General features: G+C 47.1%; 1 protein-coding gene and 1 pseudogene across 1 annotated transcript in view; one reads left to right on the forward strand and one right to left on the reverse strand.

Moving 5' to 3' along the window:
- Positions 1-12,705, reverse strand: part of RASSF5 (Ras association domain family member 5) — a 69,278-nt gene that overhangs the window by 40,162 nt on the left and 16,411 nt on the right. The window contains exon 3 of the mRNA XM_006922831.2: positions 1,624-1,745. Within this exon, the coding sequence (XP_006922893.1) occupies positions 1,624-1,745 (122 nt within the window). The remainder of the gene's footprint in view (positions 1-1,623; positions 1,746-12,705) is intronic.
- Positions 2,883-2,998, forward strand: LOC112471866 (annotated as a pseudogene).

A 12,705-nucleotide genomic window follows, 5' to 3' on the forward strand; every position in this document is an offset into this window, starting at 1 on the left:
TGAGACACTTACTTCCTTGACCAGCAACTTTCGACATTAAGGTGCAGATCAAATGTCACCTCCTCTGGTTTTTTCCTCCCTGATTTTTCCTAACAGAAACAATTGCACTGTGTACTCAAAACACTTGATTCATATTTTTATGGCAACATGCATCACAATACATACTATTTGGTTGTATTCTGCCTCCTCTTCTAGAATGTAAGCTCTCTGAAGACAAATACTGTGATATATTATTTATTATCCCCACTCTCATCAGTGCTTGGCACACAGATGTAGAGAAATAAGTGCTTGTTTGATGTAAAAGTCAAAAAAAAAAAAATGCTCTCCTGTTGCCCTTCCAAATCCTAGACATCAGAGTTCAGACACATCCTGGTTCAAGCGCCTTGGCAAAGCCCAGAACCAAGAGCTGCTTTGGGGATCAATTTCCTGGTCCTTTAACACCGGGAAAGAACACATGCCCAGCTCCTCTGAAGTTGATCTGGCCTGGCTGGCAGCCCCAACATCCCCACTGCCCCAGGGCTATGAGGCCTCAAAGGAGCTTGAGGAGCCTTCTCCAGGACCCCTATTACTCCTACCCATACCAACACCTCCGGCTCACAGCCCTAGGCCAAACCAGGTTCGGTGGGGGACTTCTAAGTACCTACAGACTTCTCTTCATCACTGTTTCTGTTCCATCCCCCACCCTCCGTCTTTTGGAAAAGGGTGTGTGATATTGAGATTTACAATACGAAATACATATTTGGTCTTTGTACAGTTTCAGGCACAGAGCTCCTAAAACCCTTGGAATTTCCTAAGTGATGAGAGCTACCAAGGTGTCTCTTGTTATGTTACTGAAGCGACTTTTGGACCCCACCTAAAGATGGGGTGTAGCTGTCAGGAGAACCTATCACGTGATTAAAAGGTTGGAAATTTCAGCTCCACCCCCCATGACCTCCAGGAGGGGAATGGGGCTGGAGGCTGAATTAATCACTAATGGCCAATGATTCAATCAATGATGTCTATGTAATGAAGTCTCCATAAAAACACAAAAGAATGGGGTTCAGAGAGCTTCCAGGTCGGTGAACATGTGGAGATTCAGGAGGAGAGGTGCGTGCGGAGAAGGTATGGAAGTGCTACACCCCTTCCCACATACCTTGCCCTACGCGTCTCCTCCATCTGGCTGTTATATCTTTTTATAATAAACCGGTGATCTGGTAAGTAACATGTTTTCCTCAATTTTGTGAGCTGCTCCAGCAAATTAATGGAGCCCGAGAAGGGAGTGGTGGTAACCTCCAATCTATAGCTGGTTGGTAGAAACTCAGGTGACAATCTGGAATTTTAATTGGCCTCTGAAGGTGGAAGAGCACATGCAGAGTGTCAGAATTGGGTTGAATATTAAGATGCCCAGCTGGTATCAGAATTGCTTTGGTAGTATGGGAAAACTCCACACGCGCACATCAGAATTGGGTGCAGAATCCGAGTGTGTGTCCGTGAACTCCACCTGGCCAGACAGAGACCTCAAGATCTAGCACAGGTGGAATATTCATGCCACCTCCTGCTCACCAGAGCTCCTGAGAGAGACAGTGGAGCCCAAGACACCTGCAAAGGCTATTCCCAGCCTGGTCCTCAAGCCTTGCTGCCTACCTGGCTGAAGGTCGGAGTGAGGGTGCTTTCTGGAGACGGTCTGTTCCGGGATGGGCCTTCCTGCTCCCTGTGCAGTCCAGGGATCAGATTGCGGCACTCCGGGTGGCAGGTGAATTTACAGTCTGGAGGGAAAGAACCACAGCGGGAATGAGAGGCCAGGCTTCCCAGAGAAAAACTTTGGGAGAATCCATTTAGCCCCAGGAGGGAAGAACATGCGAGAGAGTAGCGGAGGGTGAGAGAACATGAGAACAACACCCTGCTCTACCTGCCACCACAAATGGTGAAAGTTAACAAGGGCTTTAGAGGCATGCCTCGGTTCAGTTCCAAATCTCTGCGATAAAGTGAATCTCGCAATAAAGCAAGTCACACAAGTGTTTTGATTTCTCAGTGTATATACTGAGAAAACAAGTTATGTTTACACTATACCATATCTATTAAGTATGCAAAAGCATTATATCTAAGAAACTGTACATGTATTAATTTAGAAATACTTTATTGATTTAAAAAAAAGCTAACCATCATCAGAGCCTTCAGTGAGTTGTAATTTTTTTGCTGGTGGAGGGTCTTGCCTCAACATTGATGGCTGCTAACTCATCGGTGTGGTGGTTGCTGAAGGTTGGGGTAGCTATGGAAATCTCTTAAAAAAATAAGTAAATAAAGTTTGCCACATCAATTGACTCTTCCTTTCATCATTGATTTCTCTGTAGCATGTGATGCTGTTTGATAGCATTTTACCCACAGAACTTTTTTCAAAATTGGAGTCAATACTCTCAAACCCTGCAGCTGCTTTAACAACTAAGTTTATGTAACATTCTCAATCCTTTGTTGTCATTTCAACAATCTTCACAATCTTCAGGAGTAGATTCCACTTCAAGAGTGGTTTCCACTAAAGAAACCACTTTCTTTGCTCATCCATTAGAAGCAATTCCTTATCCTTTAAAGTTTTATCATAAGATTGAAGCAATTCGGTCACATCTTCAGGCTCCACTCTTAATTCTAGTTCTCTTGCTATTTCAACCACATCTGTAGTTACTTCCTCACGAAGTCCTGAATTCCTCAGTCATCCATGAGAGTTGGAATCAACTTTTTCCAAACTCTTGTTAATGTTGATATGTTGACCTCTTCCCATTAATCACAAATGTTCTTAATGGCATATAGAATGGTGAATCCTGGACATGGTTCCATAGTGTAGTGGTTAGCACGTCTGCTTTACATGCAGAAGGTCCTGGGTTCATGCTCTAGTGGAGCCATGGTCCATGGTCTATGGCCATGCCACCCTGAACAAGCCCGATGTCTGATCTCGAAAGCTAAGCAGGGTCGAGCCTGGTTAGTACTTGGATGGGAGACCACCTAGGAAGATCAGGTGCTATAGGCATAAATAATAATAAATAATAAAAAAATAGAATGGTGAATCCTTTCCAGGTTTTCAATTTACTTTGCTTAGATCCATCAGAGAATCACTATCTATGGCAGCTATTGCCTTACAAAATGTATTTCTTAAATAATAAAACAAACTTGAAAGTTGAAATTACTCCTTGATCCATGGGCTGTAGAATGGATGTTGTGTTAGCATCAGGCATGGAAACAACATTCATCTCATTGTACATCTCCATCAGAGCCCTTGGTGACCAGGTGCACCGACAGTGAACCATAATATTTTGAAAGACATTTTTTCTGAGCAATAGGTCTCAGCAGGGGGCTTAAAAATATTCAGTAAACCATGATATAAAGAGATGTACCATCATCTAGGCTTTGTTGTTCTATGTATAGAGCACAGGCAGAGTAGACTTTACATAACTCTTTAGGGCCCTATGATTTTTCAGAATGGTAAATAAGCACTGGCTTCAACTTAAAGTTACATTAATGCAACTTAAAGCTGCATTAGCCCCTAACAAGTGAGTCGACCTGTCCTTTGAAGCTTTGAAGCAAGGCACTGACTTCTCTAGCTGTGGAACTCCTAGATGACATCTTTTCCCAATAAAAGGCTATTTTCACCCACATTGAAAATCTGTTGTTTAGTGCAGCCACCTTCATTAATTATCTTAGCCAGATCTTCTGGATAACTTGCTGTAACTTTTAAATCAGCACTGGCTGTTTCACTTCATACTTTTATGTCATGAAGACAGCATCTTTCCTTAAACCTTACGAACCAGCTTCGAACATTTCTTCTACAGCTTCCTCACCTCTCTCAGCCTTCACAGAATTGGGGAGAGTTAGGGCCTTGCTCTGGATTAGGCTTCGGCTTAAGGGAATGTTGTGGCTGGTTTGATCTTCTCTCCAACTTCTAAAACTTTCTCCATATCAGTAATAAGGCTGTTTCACTTTTTTATCATTCATGTTTCGTTGGAGTAGCATTTCTAATTTCCTTCAAGAACTTTTTCTTCACTTTCTCAGCCTGGCTTACTGTTTGATTCATGCGGCTTATCTCAGCTTTCGACATGCCTTTCTCACTAAGGTTAATCATTTCTAATTTTTGACTTAAAATGAGAGATGTGTAATTCTTCCTTTCACTTGAACACTTAGAGGTCATTTTCAGGTCATTAATTGACCTAATTTCACTACTGTTGTGTCTCAGGGAATAGGGAGGCCCAAGGAGAGGGAAGGAAACGGGAATGGCTATCTTATATGGGTGCAGTTCATGGCATCCCAAAACAATTACAATAGTAATATCGCAAATCACTGATCACAGATCACCATAACAAATGCAGTAATAATGAAAAAGTTTGAAATATTGGGAGAATTACCAAAATGTGACACAGGGACATGAAGTGAGTAAATGCTGTTGGAAAAATGGCACCAGCAGACTTGCTCGAGCCAGAGTTGCCACAAATGTTCAATTTGTAAAAAACGCAATATTTGCAAAGCACAATAAAACAAGGTATGCCTGTACACATTTGCAAACTGTTTTCCCCTCCATTATTTCGTATGACCTTGCAATCATTATTATTGCCACTTTACAGACAGGAAATTGGGGCCTAGGGACTCTAGTGACTTTTTCAAGGTCAGGTTATTTGGCTTCAGACTGGTGCTCTTTCTACTAATTTATATGAATTTAATCACCAGGGACCAGGGATCCTTGGGGAAGGACTTAACTTTTCTGGGCCCCATTTTGTCTGTCAGTCTGCAAAATATAGATCATAGCAGCCCTGCTTGGTACACGGGATGTTTATAGTTACAGGTCTTCACAAATTAAAAGTGCCTCCACAGACAAAGGCTGTAGGAAAAGCTGTTACCTGTCTGAACTGCCCCATCTCTAAATGTGGGGGTAGCCTCTCTAACCCAGCTGAGACAGCCTGTAGACCACATTCCAAATCAGGAGTTTGCGGGGAAACACACATTTGACAGACAATGTTCACTTCCATGGAAGCAGGACTTAATGACCATTGTTAAAAAGAGCCTCGGGGACTACATTAGAGATGGGGAAGCTGAGGCCCAGAGAGGTAAAACGAGGTGCCCAATTACACATAGCTCGGTGACAGAGCTGGCTGCTAGTAGCTTTCAGGTTCCTCAAGGACTCTCTCTCTCTGGAGCCTCCTTGGCAGAAGGGAGGTAAAGTGGAAGGGGGCAGGGGGACGAGCTTGGGTGAGCAGAGTTTGTGGCAGGGGGACACAACAGCGTGGACTTGTTCGGATACCTGGGGACAAGGGGATAACTTTGGACTGATGAAGGCTTAGCCTCCTGACACTCTTTTCCTTCCTTTTAACAAACTCCAAAGTCAGCACGTTTAGACTCTCTTTTGAAAGCTGCCACAGCAGACTCTATCTCGGGGTGGGGAAGGGGACCACTTCTCACTGTTTTAGGAGTTTTAGAATCAGATCCGTATTCTCCCCAGCTGCCCGCTTCCCTTTCACCCTCAAAGATGAGCACCTGGCCACATTCCTTACACAGATTTTGCCGCTAACGTCTTCAGGGGAGGCCCCTGACAAATGCAGGGGCACAGAGAGATGATTCCACGGTCCTGCGACCTTCTGACTCAGTGGTCTGAAGCTCCCAACCACATCTGCGATGGCATTTAGAAGCTCTGCTGTTCAAATCCCTCATGTCCACTGATGTCCCCACCTTCACACCCCGCCTTGCCTAGGCCTTCCTGACTCTCCTACTAGAAGCCAAGCTCTCATCTGGAGATGGAATGGGTGAAGCCAGTTCTCTGAGGCATGGACCATACACCGGCAAGTGCCCACATGCTTTTCGGGGCCCCCCAGTGGGAGATCTCTGCCCAGCACTAGGACAGCCTCACTCCTAGTGGGGGAAGGGCACAGGAGGGGTGTGCAGGCCAAGTCGCCCCTGCCTGCAGTACCCAGAATCACTAGGGCTTTGATAAGGCGGCACTGAGGCCGGGGCCTACACAGAGCAGCACTGTTTGGGCTCTGCTCCGGATACACACCTGGGAGCTCTGGCGGCCCTCTGAGCATGAGGAATGCTCAGGGGGTGCTGAGAAGCGGAAATGCAGAGGAGGAGGAAGGATTGGAAGCTCTCCCAGCTCTGTGGCCAGCAAGTGCTGCCACCAGCCCACAAAGGGGACAGCATCTTCGGAGAGGGGAAGGTCCTCCAGCCTCCTCTCAGCAACTTGTACTGTTGACACAGTTGCATCTGATTTTCTCGATTTCCCTCTCCCTCTCCTTTCCTTCCTCTCCCAGTTCTGTTTTATTCTGACACACACATCCCCTGAAAACAGCAGCAAAATCTCAAAAAGATTTTTTTTTTTTTTATGGACCTGATGCTAAGCTGGACAGAACTAGGAAACAGAAGATTCCAAGAGGAATGTTTTGGGATTTTTTAAAAAGCACCTTGAACACCAATGATTCTGTTCCAACAGACCCCATGTAATCCCAGATTGGAGCAAAACCATGGGTGTACATCATGACAGCCCCCCCTAAATGCCAAGTCTGGGGCTTCTAGGCCTGTAGAGGTGAAGTCAGAGCCAACGTGCCCTCCTCCAAACACAGAAGTAAGCCCCACAGACCACAACTAGTAGCTGCAGGCCTGACATGCTCTGAGTGGGGACACCCAGGTGAGACTCTAAGGCTAGGTCGAGTTCCACTGGGACCCAGTGGGTACGCCCAGAGGCCACCTTCCCCTCGAGGCCGCTTATCACGAGGTGCTGCTAAGCCAACCTCTACCCTTGGCATCTATTGTCTTCCTCAGACTTCAGCTGGTGCTCAATCTGGATAAAGAAAGAAAGAGGGACTTTGGGTGACACAGGGCCATACAGGCCCAGGAAGGGCTCTCCTTCCCCGGAGAGCAGCAACAGCACCTTTGGAAGAAGCTTCGATGTCTTCAGCATGGACTGCCCTGTGCCCTGTGCTCACCTGAGGGTGAAGATGATTAAACAGGAGGAAGACTCAGGCTAGCCGGGCAGACAGGACACACATGTGCAAAGACAACTTATGAGCGAGACGGCGCAAAGCAGGGGCGCATCTCAAGGGAAGTCTTTTCAAAGGACAAGGATGCCTGCCAGCCACAGCAGTCGGAGAAGACTTCGTGCCACAGGAGGCTACGGGGCGCTTAAAGAATGGATCAGACTCCGGTGACTCCTGTCCCTCATTGCAGGGGCCAAGAGGACGCAGGGAGCTGTGACATTACAGAATAGATAGGACAAGGATCTCCCCCATGAGAGGCAGCAAAAGATTAGGGAGCAAGATCCTAGGTTCTGACTGTTGTGTCTTAGGGAGAACTGGCACCTCTTGACCTTTTTATTGTCATCTGTAAAACAGAACTGCCCATCCTTCCCTCCTAGCCATAGGCTCTGTCGCGAATGTTTTGAGGGAAAAAAAACGTGCTTCCAGCTGGAGCCTATGGAAATAGAAGAAGCAACTGTAGGGAGGAATGATGGATTCCTAGCTATAGGCTCTGTCGCGAATGTTTTGAGGGAAAAAAATGTGCTTCCAGCTGGAGCCTATAGAAATAGAAGAAGCAACTGTAGGGAGGAATGATGGAAACAAACCACAAGAGGGCCCTTCTCCGAGGAGCCAGGAAGGAGGGGAGGCTCCGAGGGCTCACCCTCAGCTCCCAGACTCTGTTTCTGAGCTGCTGAAACGAAGCACCGTGAACTGCGTGGCTTAATACTGAAACTTACTGTCTCTCAGTTCTAGAAGCTCAAAGTCTGAAATCAAGTTGTCGGCGGGGCCACATTCCCTCTGAAAAATGTGGGGGAGACTCCTTCTTTGTTCCTTCCGAGCTGCTGATGGTTTGCTGGCAATCTCTGGTGTTTCTTGGCTTGCAGCTGCATAACTCTTTACATGGCCTTCTTCCTGTGTGCCTCTGTCTTCACATGGTCATCGTCTTATAAGGACACCAGTCATACTGGATTAGGGGACCAGCGCTTAACTAATTACACCTGCAACTACCCTCTTTCCAAATAAGGTCATATTCTGAGGTCCTGGAGGTTAGGACCCAACATAGCACAGACCCACGGCCACAGTGGGAACCCAGAGCCCCTGGGTCCAAACAGATGGGGGTTTCTCACCGAAGATTTCCAGAGACCAGAAGCAGACGGACAGAGGATGGGGCCAGTGGGTACAGAGCTGAGGCCAGGACCGCTTGTCTACCTCCACCAGGCCCGCTTCTGGCCTTCCCGGTTCCCAAAGGTCATTGTCAAAGTCACCATCTCAAACAAGGGGGTCAGACCCAGAGGCCATCACAACCTATGGCCAGAGATGGCATTCCTTCCTCCACTTCGGCACAGAGGAGATGAACCCAGCAGACAGAACTATCTGTGCAAGAAGATTGTTTTTCCAAAACACAGAAGCAACAAACCTCCCCTTAATCCCCAAGGCTGCCAAAGTGAGTTCCTGCTTCACCTCTCCACCCAGTTGCCCTCACCATACACACACACACATGCACACAATCTGCTGCATAACCCGAGATGCTAATTTTCTGAACCAGAGGCATTCCATTGATAAAGATCTCTCAGGCCCTTTCACCTAGACCTAATGCAAGATCCCAAGATAACATGAAGCTTTCCACCTAACTGCCCCCTCCACCAGCTGGAGCCGAGGTATGGGGTAAGGGTGGGGGAGGTACCCAAGAGCCAGAGTCTGTTTTACAGTGAGCCCGCAGGCCTCCTTTGCAGTCACTCCCAGGTCGGTGAAGAGCAGCAACTCACCCCACATGGCCAAAGCCACTTCGGAAGCCTGAGGGAAAGCATGACGGCCTCTGAGTCCAGGAGCCCCACACCATTCTCCGGGCACCCAGGCCTTCTGGGAGAAGGCCTTACCACCTTCCACATTCCCCTTCAGGGACCTGGCTGTTATGTCGTATAATGGAAAGAGAATAGACCCTGAGGAAGGGCTGGCCGCCAGTCACTGTTCAACCAACTCCCTGAACTTGGCGAGTTATTGAACTTCTCTGATCATTAATTTCCTCAGCTATAAAGTGGGAATAATAGCAGTTCGTAGGGCTGCCATGTGAATTAAATGCGCTTCTTAATGTAAAGCTTCACATGGAGGCCCCAGTTCGAGCCCCATCCCCATGCCCCCTCCCACCACCCACTATGTGGATTCCCTCCCGCCCTCCCGAGTTCCTGGTGGGAAAGCTTGGTCTCACCAACCTTCTCCCAGCTAATCATTTCCAAAACAAGCACACAAGTAGCTTTTAGTTTTAAAATAATTTTGTTCTTAGGCACTACAGAGAAATCTGCAAAAACAATTTGGAAAATGACAACATTACAAAAGTTTTCTAAAAGCAAGAGTAAGGGTTGTCCTGGTCTTCCCGAGCAAGTCAGTGGGGACAGTCCTCAATCTCAGGGACCCTGCCTTGGCTCCTTTCTCAGCTATTTCTTTGAGAGTCCCCCATTCTTGTGCTGGAGGTCACTCCACTCAGTGACAGCTACTCAGTGACAGCCCAGAGCCCTCCATCACTCTCTGCGCCCATCTGTCCCAGGCCGGGCAGGACCTGCCCCACCCCACACCGTACCACCCTGCCCGCTCCCCCATCCTCAGGCCTATCTGTGCACACCCCATCGGCGCCCACTGACCTTCCTCCAGACCTCCACGGAGTCCTGATGCATCCTCAGCCCTCCGCTGAAGCCCTACCCCAGGTCACCTGCAGAGGTGAGGTGCCAGGTGTACATGGAGACTGGAGAGGGGAAACCCCCACTCCCACCTCGAAGGGGCACCTCTGCCTGCCCAGGACTTCTTTCCTCCATGCCTTCCTGCCTATTCCCCCACAATATCTGAACTTCTAAGGTCCTTCTCTAATTTCAGAAAAGAACATTGTTCATCAAAGTCGGAAATTTTAGTATTAATGAGGATGTGGGTAAACGAGAGAGTTCTTGCCTTATTGGTGGGTCCAATTTCCTGCAGGAATTTATCCCGAGTATATACTTGTTTGCATCTAAATATGTCTTCATTAAAATGTTCATCATTTATGACAACAAAATGCTAGAAATACCCCACATCCGTCCACAGGGAACCCATTAGAGTTATGACATATTTTTAAATAAAATATTATTTAATAATTCTATAAGATGATGTAGATTAATATTAGTCAACCTGGAAAGAGATCCACAAGCATATCATTAAAGAGAAAAATGTTGTGTCTTATGGTCCTGATTATACAAAAATATACACATACCTATGCATACATCATACAGAGCGATATTTAGAAAGGTGACATGCTTGCTCTGAGTGATGAGATTTCAAGTGCTTTTCCTTTTTTCCAGTGTCTAAATTTTTATAATGAACATATATTCTTTACTAGCAGGAAAAAAATCACACACAGAAAAGGAACAAGGAAAAATCGTTGTGATGACAATGGGTACCATGGCTCACGACCTACAATACGCCAGACACTTGATATGATTTTATATAATCAATGTATATTGATTATAAATTTGGTGTTTATTATATAAACATGTGCCTGTGTGACACACGTTTCTACTCCTCTTTTCTAAAATGAGTTTACTTTTGAGAGCAGTTTTAGGTTAACAGCAAAATTAAGCAGACATATACAGAGTCCCCGTATGCCCCTGCTCCCCCACACACGAACAGCCTCCCCCAGTATCGACCACCACCAGAGTGGTACATCATTTACAACTGATGAACCTACCTCGATACATCATTATGACCCAAAGCCCATCATTTACCTTAGGGCCACTCTTGGTAACGTACATTCTATGGGTCTGGACAAACGTACAATGACATGTATCTACCATTATAGTATTGCACAGAGTAGTTTCACTTCCCTAAAAATCTCTGTGCTCCATCTGTTCATCCCTTGCCCCCACCCTCAGCCCCCGGCAAACGCTGATCTTTTTATTGTCTTGAGAGTTTTGCCTTTTCCAGAATGTGTTATAGTGGGAATCATACAGAGGGTAGACTTTCAGATTGGCTTCTCCTACTTGGTAATATGCATTTAGGGCTCCTCCATGTCTTTTTATGGCTTGACAGCTCATTTCTTTTTAGTGCTGAATAATATTCCATTGCCTGGATGTACCACAGTTGATTTATCCATTCACCTACTGAAGGACATCTTGGTTGCTTCCAAATTTGAGCAATTATGAATAAGACTGCTGTAAATATCCACGTGCAGGGTTTTGTGCGGACGCACTCCCAGCTCCTCCTTCGGCCTGCCCCTGCTCTAGAGGTGAGGAAACTAAGACTTGGAGAGGTTAAGAGACTCACCGAGAGGCTCCAGATTCGAGTGAAAATCCATCGCATCTGGCTGCTTCTCAATAGCCCAGTTTTCTGGGAAACCTTCTTCACAGCTGCCACCTCCCCTTGGCCCTGGTCCCACTTACCCTGCACTGCTTGGGGCCGGGGATGGGCTGCATCAGGGATAGAGGTTAGGGTGGCCCAGGGCCAGAACAGAGCACAAGTTGAAGGGATCTGAGTAGGAGTTTGCTTTTTCTTCTGCCCTAGCAGGTAACAGCAAGAGTGTCCCTCCCCAAGGCCTCTGCCTCATCCTGGAAGAGCCAGTTCATAGCTACTGTCCTAGCCCAGCAAAGCTGCTCAGCCTGGGAGCTTCAGACACCACCCCTACTGTCTGCCAGCTCTGGATTGGTCTCAGAGCGTGACCTCCCCTTCGTCTCTGGGACGCCACAGCTGGGAGACGCTGAACTACTTGGGCAGCAGCCAGAGATTCCTGCACTGAGCTCCCTGTGCAGCTTCACCAGAAAGGCTAGCTCCTCAGCCAAGGTCAAGACCATGGGTAGTGGGCTTTCAGTCTCCTGCACTCAAAGAGGCCCAGCCTCTGCAACTCTGCTCACTAGGACACCACAGCAGAGCCAGCCGCCCCGTTATGTGGAGAGATGAGGATGGTGGGAGAACAACCAGCATGGACCCTAGGCTCCCAGCACAGCAGCACCAAAGTGCACCCACTCAGCAGCTGTACATCAGATCCTCCAACTGTCTGGTGCCTCGAAGCACACTGCTTCGTGTGTATGACAGAGGTCTGAGAATGGGTACAAGGGACCGAGCAATTCATCGGGAGCTGGGGAGTGGACAGAATCGGCCTCCAGAGTCACACAGGTCAGGGTTTGAACTTTGCGCTGCTACTGACTGGTTATGACATGGACCAGACAATTTACTTAACCTCGGTGAAATATGAAATTTATTTAGCTTCAATTTCCTCATCTACAAGATGAAAAGTAATATCTTCCTTGACAGCAGATTTGTTGCCAAAAATAGAGAGAATGTATGTAAAGTATCCAATAGTGTCTGCATATAGTAGGTACTCAATAAATGATAACTCTCATTTATGGGACTCCTGAGTCTGGGTACCCAGCTTCTTGTTGACTCAGCTTATGATGCCAGCCAAAACAACCTGTCAGTTTTGGGGTCCCCTTGCAATGTATAAGGTAGGAAGAATCATGCAACTTTCCTGCTCACCTAAGTTCCTCCCCGCTGTGCCTGCCTCCCTTCAGGCATGCCTTTGATGGGCCCTGAGGAGTAAGGCAGAGGCATGAGAGGATGAGTGGTGTTGGAGAATGAGAAGGTAGAGAGACTGATCTGTCAAGGAGGTCTCTAGCAAATGCCAAAATCAACACAACCTATACATTTTTCGTCTCTTGGTTAAACTAGCGAGGCTGGCAGTGGGAGTGGAAACTCCCCACTCTCGGGTCAAGCAGCCAGCTCAGGACAC

Source organism: Pteropus alecto, unplaced genomic scaffold (assembly GCF_000325575.1).
Source record: "Pteropus alecto unplaced genomic scaffold, ASM32557v1 scaffold359, whole genome shotgun sequence".
NCBI lineage: Eukaryota > Metazoa > Chordata > Mammalia > Chiroptera > Pteropodidae > Pteropus > Pteropus alecto.